The following is a 13,778-nucleotide window of genomic DNA, read 5'->3' as shown; positions in this document are numbered from 1 at the left end:
TTAGTGTCCGTTCTGCAACTTGGACAGTCCTGTAGTGTATGCTGCTAATCTGATGGACGGAACCTTCCTCCTGCCACTGATAATATACTGTAGTCCCCTTTGCGGTGACTTCCTGGTGCGTCCTTATCCCCTCCGAGCAGATGTGTTAGTTTGTATCCAGGACCAAGTCCTTATGTGAGCAGCAGTAATTCTGAGCATATCTTTCTACCCTGGTTGTACATTTTTTTTTTAAGAATAACTTATGTCTCCTTTAAAGAAATGGTTGTCATCGGGCGTTACCTGCTTGCATAGCAGCTAGCATTATTATAGGACCGAATTGTTTGTAGAAAGGTCTCATTTCTCCATGTATTTCTCTTCTTTCCATCTGCAGGTTTAGTGAACATGGAACACCAAAGCCCTCCCGGAAGTAAGTACAGTATATAAGTTCTATGTATTTGTTACACTTTGCATCTGCACTCGGTGTTGTGTTTTATCGTCTTATGAAACATGTCGCTGCTTGATGTCTTACCAGTCCGCAGTATCTAGCAATGAGGTGCTGCAGCAGCTCCATCCAGCAACTACAAGCCAAAAGGCTCCATGTGCCAGGGAGGAAACGTGGTGGTGGTTTTGATCCCGACAACTTGGACAAATCTGACATGTTTTTAATACTTGCAGCCTTTGTCTGAGTAGGAGTGGTCAGTAACGGCAGGTTACAGCTCAATATGCTGGAACTACACAACCCAGCATGCCCTTCCAAATGTTCTCATTCCCTAGAAGCAACACTGTGGCAGGGCATGCTGGATTGTGTAGTTCAACAACAGCTAGAGGGCAGCATGATAAACACTTCTTGGTTACACCAAAACAAATTTCTAAGACACTTTCCAATGAAGAATGGCACCTGTCCTGTCCTGCATCAAGTGATATTGGAGTGCCTGAAGATGTACAACGTGGCCATCTGTCCTTACACATACAGATGCATGGCTGTACATTAGTTAGGGGCTTGTAGTGGTACGGCAATAGACGCACATGCAGATGCTGCAGCACACCATTCAGAATCCTCCCTAATAGAGGGTACACACTGTGAGATATGCCCTATTTTTCTATACGATTTTGATTATAGAAGCAAAATCTAATATTTTTTCTGCATTCGATGTAGATTCTATCCCAATGCGCACTCCTGTGTAGTGTAAATCTAATACAAAAATAGTCTTGGCAGGGAAGACTGTATAGTACAGATCTGTGCTATATACTGTAGTCAAATCGAATGCATTTGGCGTAGCATTTGATTCGATCCCAATCGAATCGGGATCGAAATGCAAGCAAAATTGCACCGTGTGTAACCACTATTAGATTGGTAGCTATGGCGATTATTTGGACGGGGTACAATGCACTGTCGTCGTTTGTAGATTTCAAAATACTAGCGCTAGTGCAACATAACTGTTTCGCCTTGAAATGCCAATATTAGGCTTCTATTTTGAAGTAGTCTTCTCTATGAACATGTTGGCATCTTTAATATACCGAAAAATAGTAATTATGCTGGCATCGCACACACTAATTCCCCTGCCAATCCCTCCGCAGGTTGGACAGCATGGGCCTCGGGGAAACACAAAGTGAAGATGAACTCTATGATCCCGACTTGGAAATGGATCCTCCCAACTGGCAGCAGCTTGTGAGCCGAAATATCCTGCAGGGCCTGAAACCGCATGAGATCAAGCAGCAAGAAGTCATACACGGTAAGCAAATGGCCATCGTTGCTGTCGGCAAAATAGTCCATTACTAAAGTTACACTAAGCGCACTGACCGTCCTTGTGAGTTGTTCTTTCTTTATGCAGCATCAAAGAGGCTTTTTTATTTCAGTAGAACAGTAGAAGGAGCAAGCCGGAGAAATACCCGGCACAATACATTCCTAGGGCACATTACAGTTTCTGATTCAGAAGCAGCCAAAGTGATTCCGAGGCAGCTGCGCTCTCCTCTAATTGCACAGCAGCCTGCAAATGGCTCTTAGCCTCTGGAGAATGCTGCGTTTGAGGGCATCAGTCTCAAGAGCCGCAGCTCTCTGATATGTTTCCGAGGAATTTGGAAGATGTGCGAATGCTTTTACATGTGTCATTTACACTTCTATATAATAAAAAAATGTGTAAAAATATGTAGGTTCCAGAGATCAATCCATCAGTAATGTCTACGGTGTGTTCTCGAAAGATCGGCAGATAAAAGAAATAAGGGATATTTAATATTACGGAGACATTAGTCCCATAACCACGGTCGCTTAAAGTAAATTACAGATGAGATGAGGTACTATGAGACGTAGCTGGCATCTTTTGTGCCGAAAGGGTGTCTTGGTCGCAGCGCAATGCCACTAGGATGCACCAGGAGACTGCACTGATTAATGGAACTCCAAGCTCTGTTGTTTTTATGTGCAGACTCAGTCACACACCCAATTAATCAGTGCAGTCTCCTGGTGCATCATGTTGCGATTGTAATGCATTTTTGGCTAAAGAACAAACCACTAGCAGGACTACGCGGTACCTGATGGCTTACTCGTGCCAGGCATTTCGTGCTGTGTGGCATATTCAGGCAGATGTATGAGGATGCATCTGTATACACATCATATACTCTAGTGTTAAGGAGCAGCAGCCAAGGCAAATAGGATACTAGCGTGTATAAAAAGAGTTCTAAAGGCAAGCGATGACACCATAATATTACCATTACTAGTAAGCCTGCTCGGAGCAAATGCTTCGAAAGCTAGTCTGCTGCCTTGTGATTGCCTCTCTGTCTGTGCATGTGTGAGAGAAAAAGATGTAGCTTCACTCGCTTCCAACAGATGGCAGTGCTTCGTGGACATACAAACGGACACTAGACCTATATATGGATGATATGAAGCATCGGTGAGGCCTCACCTGGAATTCAGTGTGCAATTCTGGGTACCACACCATAAGAAAGGATATTATGGAGCTATGAGGACGGGTTAGCCAGATTGGTTATGTTTACGCTGGAGAAAAGGCGTTTAAGAGGGGAAATGATCAATATCTGCAAATATATCAGGGTTCCGTACAGGGAATCTGTCTGAAGCTCAGTTTACTTTGAGGACTATGCCCGGCACATGCGGGCACCCATTGAGATTACAGAGATTTTATACCCTCCGTAGGAAGGCCTAGAGTCAATCTATCATGAGTCGGGATACCAAACGCACAGGGTACACCCCTCAGGGTAATAATGCACATTAAGGGGAGCGGTCAGTGGTTCAGTGGCCAATAAATAAGGGGTCATCCTTGCTTAAAATTACTCAGTTAATTCTCATATATATTTAATATCTGTGGAACTCGATGGACCTCTTTTTCAACTTCGCAAACTATGTAATGTTTCTGGTGATAAAAAGCAATGATTCCTGTCTGGGTCTAGGCTTTCCTGTGCCGGCTGTCTGCGTCTTCATGGTGCAGCGCTGCTCATTACAGACTAATGACTCAGAGTGGACCAGATCTTTATAGTGTCACCTGTTAGAGACTATTGGACTCGCTGCGGGGAAGGCTTTGTAATCTGTGCGTTCATAAGCTATTGAAGCATTTAGTAACGTCGTCTCTGTTGTGTCCTATTGCAGAACTGTTCTACACAGAGCGAGCCCACGTCCGTACACTAAATGTCCTCAACCAGGTGTTTCACCAGCGAGTGATACGGGAAAACATTCTAACACCTTCCGAAACCCGAAGCGTGTTCTCCAATCTGGAGGAGATCCTGCTGCTTCATGGTGAGTCCTAAAGAGAAAGATGTTTATGTAACGGAATCCTGTATATTGCAGATAGGTGTGGTAGCAGCTACCTCCCTACACTCTAACGGGTACTGCTCATTGCTGGTGTCTGATTGGTTAACGAGATACTGTGCAGCACACTTGAAGTGTTTGCACCTTCTTTCTATGTAAGCAAAATAGCTCCATAGTACCAAAATAATAAGGACTGTTAGAAAGGGTACCACACGTTCTATCATGTATATCTATATGCAACTAATATATAGACATACCCACTCTCAGCTTAACCCCAAACCACCCTGGCATACATACGATCGGGATTCCAGTGTCGTAATTTCAACGGCCGCAATCCCAATTGCTGGGAGGTCGACTGCATCGCCTACAGCTATGTATATCTACAGCTATGTATATCTAAAGCAAGGATAGTAAACATGCGTCCCTCCAGCTGCTAAGGAACTACTCATCCCAGCATACCATGCTAGTGTTTTCGCATGACCTCATAAAAACCTCTGAAGGGCCTCTTGTTGAATACCCCTTATTTAACCCTTTGAGTGCCAACAGCTCTGTGAGAGATGTGCAAAATATCAGCTAAGAACGCCGGCGTCGCTCACATTTGTTATATAAATTGAAATTAAAAATATTGTGTAAAAAAAAGATTATGGGGCAGATGTATGAATCAGCGTTAAGTGCAAAAATGCACTTAACGCTGGTTAACTGGGGGGGATTACGATTTCCCTAATGTATCACTAGCGCACCTAACGTGCACTAGTGACAGCCCGCCGAGTTACACTCGGCGGGGCTGTCCCCTGCAATCACCCCCAGGGATTAGCGGCCAGGGCGATGTATTAACAGCCTTCAAGGAGTTAATTCACCCCGGCCGCTTCGCCAGCTTAGGGCTAGCGTTGTCCTATCCCCCACTGTGGGGACAATGCTAGCCCTGCGTCTGGCTTGGGCTGCGCTGGAGATCTCGCGGTTTTAGCGAGATCTCGCGCATGCCCAGAAAGCCGGCATGGGGGGGGGGACTGCGAGTGCGCATGTGCGGGGCGGCGAGGGAGCCGATAAGGAGAGCCGTTCACGCTGGTGATAACGGCTCTCCTTATCTGCTTAATACATCTGCCTATAACGTTTGCCCGCTTCTTCACGTTATGCTGGAGAAGCGGGACTCGTTATTCGCCAAACGTTATAGGCAGATTAATACATCTGCCCCTATATTCCTTATATAAGGTAACATTGCAGGTCACCAATTTTGACATATTCACTTAGCACTCAAATGGTTAATTACACCTGTCCTTCTAATCCAAATAGCCCCAACTATGGGATCGGTTTCTTACAATCTATATTTTTAGGAACTTTCTATTGTGACTTAAATTTACAGCTTATTGGGGCAGATTTATTAACCCTTAACCCTTTTAGTGCCAAGTGAATGTGCCAAAATAGGTGTGAATTTTTTTTCTATATACATCATTTTTTATTTGAATTTATATAACGAATGTGAGCGAAGCCGGCATGTTTAGCAGATATTTTGCGCATCTCTCACAGAGCTGTTGGCACTCAAAGAGTTAAGCCTGGTGAAGTGATAAATAAAAGCAGATAACGCAGCAGCCAATCATCTTCTGTCGGGCTAGAGGCTGGGTTTAAAAAATGGCAGTTAGGGTCCGATTCACCAGGCTCAATAAATCTGCCCCATGGCGCCTAATCGCCAGCTACAGAGTACAATAGAATAGCCGGGTTGGGCATACTTAACTTTTGTATTTATTGTGCTGTGCCAATGGTGAGTTAATAGATGCGCTCATTAGAAGTTCTGTGTAGTAAAAAAAATAAAAAATTATTTTCTAAGTTGGATCAAGTAAAAACTTTTGTGTTGGCAAAATAACAGACGGTGGTTTTGTTGTTGTTGTTGTTGTTGTCTGTTGGCTTCATGTGCATCTGCTAAGCGCCTCGTTCTGTTCTCTTTCAGTCGGCCTAAAAGAGCAGATGAAAGCCGTCAGAAATCGTTACGAAAACTCTGTGATTAAACAGATTGGCGACGATGTCCTAAGCTGGGTATGCTGTCCTCTCCACAGCACCCTGATAATCCTGGGACTTCTCACATTCCGCTGTGTTCTGTGGGGACATATCTGACTGTGTTTCTGTGTCTGTAGTTCTGCGGAGCTGAGGAGGAGAAGCTGAGGCAGGCCACAGCCACTTTCTGCAGTAACCAGCCTTTTGCTCTAGAGATGATCAAGTCACGACAGAAGAAAGACTCCAAGTTCTTAATGTTTGTTCAGGTAGGTTCAGATTGTGGTTGCCTTGTTATAGTCTCCATTGCAGGATAGGTAGAACAGGCTCGCTACACCTCATCCGGTCCCCTCATGTCTGGGACTGGGACTGCAGGTTAGCAGGATTCATGCTCAGGGGTGAGCGAGGCAGACAGGCAAGTGGGGATAAAGGAGGAGGTGAAAAAGTAAAGAGGGATTTGGGAGAATATGTCAGACGAGTGTGAGATCTCGGTCTACGCTGGACAAGATTCCCCTCCTGGAATTGTTGCATGGTGGTTGCATTGTGGATCCCAGACAGTTTAATTATTGTTGGGCTTTGCAGGCTGGTTATAGACATGTAGTTTATTTCGACCCGTGGAGATCGATTTCTCGCCCACTGACATGTTTTCCGATATTTCACTGTAGGCATAGGCACGTTCCAAGTCGGTCTACCTTCCTGTATATTCTATACAAGCGCATAAGAGCAAGTCTGGAGAGTTCAATTTAATGTTAATCCTGTAATCATGGTGATTAGTGTTTGAATTTTGTTCCAAGTTTTTTTTTTTTTTTTTATAGTTGATTGCACCTTTTCATATTCATGCACAAAGTGTATCCCAGGTTTCCTCTTCCAAAGTCTCATATCTGTATTCCAAGCGGATTCACAGATTCTAGTGATGGTGATTCCGGTCCTAGGACTGTGTGATGGGCAGATTCTGCCATGTGCGGTGTGTAAGAGAGAGAGAGAGGTGACCGTGAGGCTGATGTAAACAAAGCGGTGGGGTTGGAAGTAATGATAGAATTCAGATCTGCAGATAGAACGTTTCTCTTGAATTCTACAAATCATGGTCAAGAAATAAATTGAAGTGAGCCATCTCTAAGGACATTGTTTTCTTTTTCTGTCCCACAACTGATTGGTGGTTTACCATGCCAAACCAGGATCTAGCTAAAACAGGTGGCATTGTGGTATGTCCAAAAGAAAACGACCCCCCGCAACAGGTGCCTTGGCTGAAAGTCTCCTTTGTGGTTCCATGTGATTGGTTTGAGTAAATGTGTAGCCCACCTTATTTAAATGATCATAGGATATCATGGTGCTAACACAAGCCACTTTATTGAATCGGTTTTCCACTGGAAATCGGAATTAAGGGGGATATGTACCAAACCTCCGTAACAGCAGACAAGTGGTGAATTTGGTCCTAGAACTCTATTGGGGTATAGCTAGCAAGTGCATTCTATAAAATGATCGGTAGGCGCTTAATTGGTTGCTATGGGCAACTTCTCTACTTGTCCTTTCTCCACTCTTTAAAACGGGAATGGGTAGCATTTTGCCCTTCAGCTGTTGTTGCACTACACATCCCAGCATGCCCTGCTACAGTTTTGCTAATTGGCCATGTTAAACCTGTTGCAGAGCATGCTGGGATGTATAGTTCAAAAAATAGCTGGAGGGCAAAAAGTTCCCCTAGTCCTGCTTTAGAAGGCTTCACACATCATCTCCCCCCTAAGTGTAACGAGGTTTCCCTTGTGTTCTGGACTGTTAAAACAGAGAACCCGCGATTTGTGATTGCTTATATTGTATGCAGATATGCCCGGCATCCAGAGTCCGATTTAATTTTCTTTTTTAATTGGAAGCACATTACTGTATATGGCTACAGCTGGTAAGAGAATAGTTATTTTATTTTCTATGCTACTAACAAAATAATGGACGCTACAAGTTGCTTTCGTTGTCATCGCCCCCAACCCTGTAAATGAAGGAAAACTAAAGTAAGTCGGATCTGTGATCAGCAGAGTCCTTCAATTGAAAGCAGCAAGCTCCCTGTACAATGTGCTGTACACACAGTGTTCTGCATCCATGCGTGCCCCTGATTGGAGTCCTATGATAAACTGTTACTGCCCACTAAGTGCTGTAATCATCCGTAGCTCCTGGTGGGCACAATTTAATTTACACTCCAGCTAATGCTTTTCACTTGGAAAGAAAATGCTGCGTCTGATGGGACAAGCTGTTCTAGTCTGATGTCTGTCTGTATCGCAGAGACCGGGGTGTGTTGTGTGGCTCATGGTACGCGGGCAAGCTTCTGTCTATTTATAGTTTAACAAATGTATAGCAAGGAACAGACGAGTCCCTGCCACACAACATAGGCAGTGCTACTGGCGGCTTTTCTTATGAAGACTTTCACCGTTTATATACAGATCATTCTATAGCACAAATAGGAGCTCCAATTTTAACCTCTTTGAATTTGCTTGTATTAGAATACAACAGGCACTGCTGCCCAAGTAAGCCTTTTATACCCATTTTAGGCTGCGGCCATACATTGCGTTTTAGCAGGATGCAGTTGAACAGGATCCTGTTTAGCAGGAGGCAGCTTCTTGTGTCCACACATTGCATTTTAGCAGGATACAGTTTTTGGCAGGAACAATAGGAGTAGGGGTCCCCTGTAATTTCAGAACCAACACTGGGCTTTTGGAACCAGCCCTGGTTTTCATAATATAGGGGACAAAGTGAGTGTGGGTCCACCGTAATTTAGGGACCAGCACCGGGTTCCACTAGCAGGGGGTGTAATGCCAAAGCCAGGGGACATGCGTGATGGGGTCCTGAGGCCCAAGCATTACCCACCCGAACTAGTCAGCCCAGGCCAGGAGTTCTTGAGGAGGTGGGAATCCCCTAAATAAAGGGGTTCCCTCTCTGCAGGGCACCCCTGGGCGGTGGGTGCGGGGGTTGGGGTGTGGATCGTATTGTCGACCCAACTTAGGTCGACACCGTTGAGTCGACAGGGTTCTAGGTCGACATGGGTGAAGGTCGACATGGGACAAGGTCGATATGGGTTTAAGTCGACAAATGCGTTAGGTCGCGAGGTCGACGTGGGTTTTTTCACTGTTTTTTTTACCCGAGTCGACATAGACAAAGTTGGAAGTCAACCGCAGCCCCTCACAAGGCTCGCTTCGCTCGCGATGCTTAGGGCACGCACAAATACCGCCTGTTGGCACATGTCGACTCAAAAAACAGTGAAAAAACCCATGTCGACCTTGCGACCTGTCGACCTAACTCATTTGTAGACCTAAAACCATGTCAACCTAGACACCTGTCGACCTTCATCCATGTCTACCTAGAACCCTGTCGACCCAACAGTGTCGACCTAAGTAGGGTCGACAATACACCTGTATCCCAGGGGTTGATAGCTGGTTTAAAAGGTTCATATTGTTCTTTACAGTTGGACTACAGGTCCCAGCAAGCCTGCTCCACATGCTGGTACTTGGGAGAACCACAGATATTAACAAGTAGGGAGGGCAATAAAGGCCCGTTAGCACCTATAGCCCCCTTGTAAAGGAAATATTAAAATTAAAATACAAACACCAGTTTTTCAAATTGTTTATAAAACAGTTTCCTCCTTCACCCAGGGTGGCCGCCACCATACAACACAATATTTTGGCGATGAATTTCGGCTGCTGATGTGTCCTTTAGACGCAGAAATGTGACCATGGGTCCTCCGGCCCCACCATCTTACATCTGAAGTTTAAGGGCCATGAGGGGAAGCAGTGGGCTGGCCGGGTTGGAATTTAGAATGAAATGTATAAGATTACGCATGTGAGAGGTCTTGTTACTTATTGAACCACCCTTGTACAAATATCAGGCCTGTTAAGAAGTGCACCCAATCCAGTCAGTGAATGTATGTAGCGCCACCACCTCCGGTGTGAGGCCAGGTCAGAGCCTGACCATCCTTATAGTCAAACACAACTTTGATTCTGAAGATGTTTTCCTCCCATCCTGATTGATGTCCTCTTGCAGGATTCTTTTGTATGAAGAGTAAAGGTGCCCATACACTGCTGCGACATCTCGCAGCAGTGTTTGGACACCCGATACCCTGGCAAGCCGCCAGGATCTTCCCGGCGGCAGGGACGCATGCGATCCGTTGTGATGGATCGCATGCGTCCCTGCTTCACTACTCCCTTGCCGCCAGGAGGTAGGTCCCAGGACGGGTGGTCAGATCTGCAGCAGGTCCGACCACCCGGTCGGGTCCGATTCACACGGGACCGCGCATCGGACCCGACAACATGGCAGGGAGAGGCAATTTGGTCAGATTTAACGGGCCGATTGGTTGCAATCGGCCGAAATCAGACCAAATCGCTCAGTGTATGGGCACCTTAATTTTCCAAACATGAGTTGACTTTAAGAGGTATTCAATGTTAGCTGATATTTCAGACAGTTGGAAATATTGTCACTTTACGACAAGAGTAGGTCGAACTTAAGATGCCCATACACGGGTCCAATTTGGGCCGATTTCACCCGATTCCGAAGGTACAGGACGATATATTAGGTGAAATCATCCCAAATCGGAGGTGTGTGACGTGATCGAATCCAATGCGTGTTCCTCTGCGCATCGAATTGGATCCTGTAGAGCAAGTAGTTCTCAACTAAGTCCCAACAGTGCACCTTTTCCAGGTCTCCACACATAATCATAGGGGGGAAAGAATCCTCCCCCCCACCCCCCCCCTTCTGTGATCTTTTACAATGTGTCAGTGAATAATGAGTTCACCTTTGCACCTGGCTGGTGACCTGGAAAACGTTCACTGTGTGGGATTTGTGTGAGTTGTGAGTTGATAAACCACTGCTGTAAATCATACATGCAGCATGTATGGTATATCCGAATCTGATGCAGCAGTGTACAAAACTGGTGCTTTTCTAGCACATGCAATGTATCGCATCCGATCTTCCTTGAACTCCCTCGCCAGCTCCTCGGGAGTCATTTTACTTGCGATAAAGCTGCCATTTTTAAACCATGCAGAAGCAACTTGATTTTTTTTTATTTTTTATTAATCTGCATGGGTGGCAATGCGGCTGAAAACCGCTGCATGGAATAGTCGTGTGTTTATATTGTCTACTGTTGGATATATCCACGCACGTTGAATACCACCTACGGGTACAGTATCATGTAAGTCAAGAGACTATTGAACACAAACATAAAAGGATGCTTAGAGAGCTAGTAATAATTTATCAATATAGCATATAATGAATAAGCAGCTGAAGGACGCTTTGGCTCTTCTTTATACACAAAGGATAGTAATACTGCATAGACGCACTTTCCCACTCCAGAATTTTCTGTCTTCGGGGGAAATTATACATTTAACCTAGTTTTATTCTTTGTGTAATCCATACAACGGTTGGGCCGTCATTTCCCATTTGCTTCATAGAAATGTACAATACATTCTTACTAATATAAACATCCAAGCAGATAGATACAGCATTTATGTTTTGTCTCTCTGTGGACATGCGGCAAGACTCATTGTGCATAGGCTTGAGTGGGGTTAGAGACAGGAGTAGTAATATTTCTGGTTGCACATATATACCTTTAAGGCTATCGCTGCATCATTGCTAATGGGCTGGGCTGCAGTCTGTACTTCAGGAGAAAATGATTTCATTCACCAATGTTATTTTGCCATCTGTACAGCTTTTCATTTTCTTCCACTGTACCGTAGTTTTGCCTATGGCCTAAATACCTGGGAAAAGATTACATTATATAGACTTCATACAATATACTGTAATAGTTACACTTCATTTTCCAGGAAGTGACTTTTCTAGAATCTGGTGATATCTACTTATACAGCAATTTGTCCCGGGAGATGGAAAGGAAACGCTGAATTGCCTATATTAACATGTTAAAGATCTGTAATAAGGAGGCACAGTGGTAAGGGGGTGACTTATAGTCTAATAATTGTCGAAGACAAACCACATGCTACTGAAGGAAACTTTTGTTCTGTATTGGAGAATTACAGAATGTACAAGAGACCAACATTCTCCTAAAGCTGCAGATATTTATTAAATACTAGCTGAGGTCTCCAGCGTTGCTCTGGTTTGGTTGTGCAATTAGCATGACTTGAACTTTAACCTTTTGTTTTAAGCTTAACCGCTCGCCATGGTATGACCATCATTTTGTTTCTTAAACCCCATGTTCTCTGCTCCCTTTATATATTATGCAACTCTGCTGTGGCCGGAAACCCCTGCACACATGGATAATGGCGGCCACATCACTGAAGGAGTTAATCCTCAGTGCTGCGACACCATCTTGGACAAGGGGCGCTTGGCGCCAAATTCCAAAAATGTTTTATTCACGTTGTGTATGGGCGCCATGGCACTGAGCTGGGATTGAAGGTCCGCAGCTGCAGTGTTATGTGGCGTCTGAAGGCTCTGTGTAATTTAAATGTATTTTAAATGTGAAAATGCACTTTAAAAATTACTTAAGTAAGGAATCCCTGTGATAAGGAAATGAGATGCTAAATTCTCCTTTTGCTAACAGAATGACACTGCACAGCAGGTAGCTTTGTGTCTGTAGTTCCTGTGTAAAGGTGTTAGTAGTACATCACTTGTGTATGTGATGTGTCACTAAATCCATGCCATCCTGTGTGCGAGGTGTTGGCAAGTTGTGTTTCTTGATGTAAACATGTCCAGGAGATAATCAAATGATCTCCACCTTTCCTAAGTGATATATTTTAAGGAAATTGGACTCCTCCTTTTTAGTATGTAATCTTGATTCCTTATGCACTGGAAGTAAGATGGTCTGATTGATATGCAAATCCTAAAGGTATAGGGTAGGATCTGACCATGCCAGTGTGTCTTCTATCTATATAAAGAGGGCCTGTGAGCCCTGGTTTTTGTATTCAGTGCTGTAACATCTGTATGCTGTGCCTCCTAGGGATAGGAGAGGGCTCTTTTAAGAGCTTATATTTGAGCAAATAAACCATCTATTGCCTCAAGACAACCACTTTCATCTTGTGACCAACAGAATTACTGCAATAATTCCGTTCTCCAGCTGTTCTGGGTACAAGGTTCCAGCGTCCTCCCAGTTCCTCCCTGACAGCTACCGAAGCAGAGGTCTGGTCCGTGACCAGTGGGGAACCAACCGACACCAGTCGGAGGGTGTGTCAGCAGCGTGTCAACGCACACGCTCCAGCAGGTAGTACTCAGGTGCCAGCGTTTGGGCCTGAGGAGGTAACTGTGGCTCCAGGCGTCACCTAAGTAGGAGCCCGGTGGTGGCAGTGATATCTCTGCCCACTGCGTAGGCGGTTACTGACAGTAATAGGGAATACCTTATTGGCCAGGTCCCGTGAGACCAGGAACCGCTTTCTGTGGACCCAAAGGGCGTAGCCAGAGCGTAAGGGCAGGCGTCCGGTCACATCTGCCATATCTTGCTTCCCTGACCCACTTTGTACTGTCCGGACCCCTTTTTGTGCCAGCGGGACCCCGGCGATGTCAGCATTGTGGGTGTTAGTTGCCTTGAACCTAATTTGAACCCAATCATTTTAACCCCTCTATGTTATGCAACTTTGCCATATGATGCTTCCCTTACCCACATTGTGTAGTGGCAGGACTTCTTTTTGGACCCCTGGCAGGGTCGAGATTGGGGGTCTAAGTGGCTTTGAACCCAGTCCTTGTCCGCTATGTTATGCAACTTTGACATATGATGCTTCCCTTACCCACTTTGTGCAGTGGCTGGACAACTTTTTTGGCCACTGGGACCCCCATGGGGTACTAATGGTGTCAGCAGTACGGATGGTATAATGGTTAGCATTACTGCCTCACAGCACTAAGGTCATGGGTTCAATACCCACCATGGCCCTAACTGTGCATAGTTTGTATATTCTCCCCGTACTTGCGTGGGTTTCCTCCGGGTACTCTGGTTTCCTCCCACAATCCAAAAATATACTGGTAGGTTAATTGGCTCCCAAAAAATTAACCCTAGAATGTCTGTGTGTGTGTGTACATGTGGTAGTAAATATAGATTGTAAGCTCCACTGGGGCAGGGACTGATGTGAATGGTCAAATATACTCTGTAAAG

At 45.0% G+C, this 13,778-nt stretch overlaps 1 protein-coding gene across 4 annotated transcripts in view; it reads left to right on the top strand.

The window, feature by feature from the left end:
- ARHGEF12 (Rho guanine nucleotide exchange factor 12) overlaps positions 1-13,778 on the top strand; it is a 180,959-nt gene that overhangs the window by 122,209 nt on the left and 44,972 nt on the right. For all 4 annotated transcript variants that reach the window (XM_083163061.1, XM_083163060.1, XM_083163059.1 and 1 more), the window contains 5 exons: positions 371-406; positions 1,558-1,712; positions 3,575-3,721; positions 5,676-5,761; positions 5,860-5,985. In XM_083163061.1, coding sequence (XP_083019187.1) covers positions 371-406; positions 1,558-1,712; positions 3,575-3,721; positions 5,676-5,761; positions 5,860-5,985 — 550 coding nt within the window. The remainder of the gene's footprint in view (positions 1-370; positions 407-1,557; positions 1,713-3,574; positions 3,722-5,675; positions 5,762-5,859; positions 5,986-13,778) is intronic.

This window comes from Crinia signifera, chromosome 19 (assembly GCF_055691185.1).
Source record: "Crinia signifera chromosome 19, ASM5569118v1, whole genome shotgun sequence".
NCBI classification, from domain to species: Eukaryota; Metazoa; Chordata; class Amphibia; order Anura; family Myobatrachidae; genus Crinia; species Crinia signifera.
This window is presented reverse-complemented; position numbering and strand designations above follow the sequence as displayed.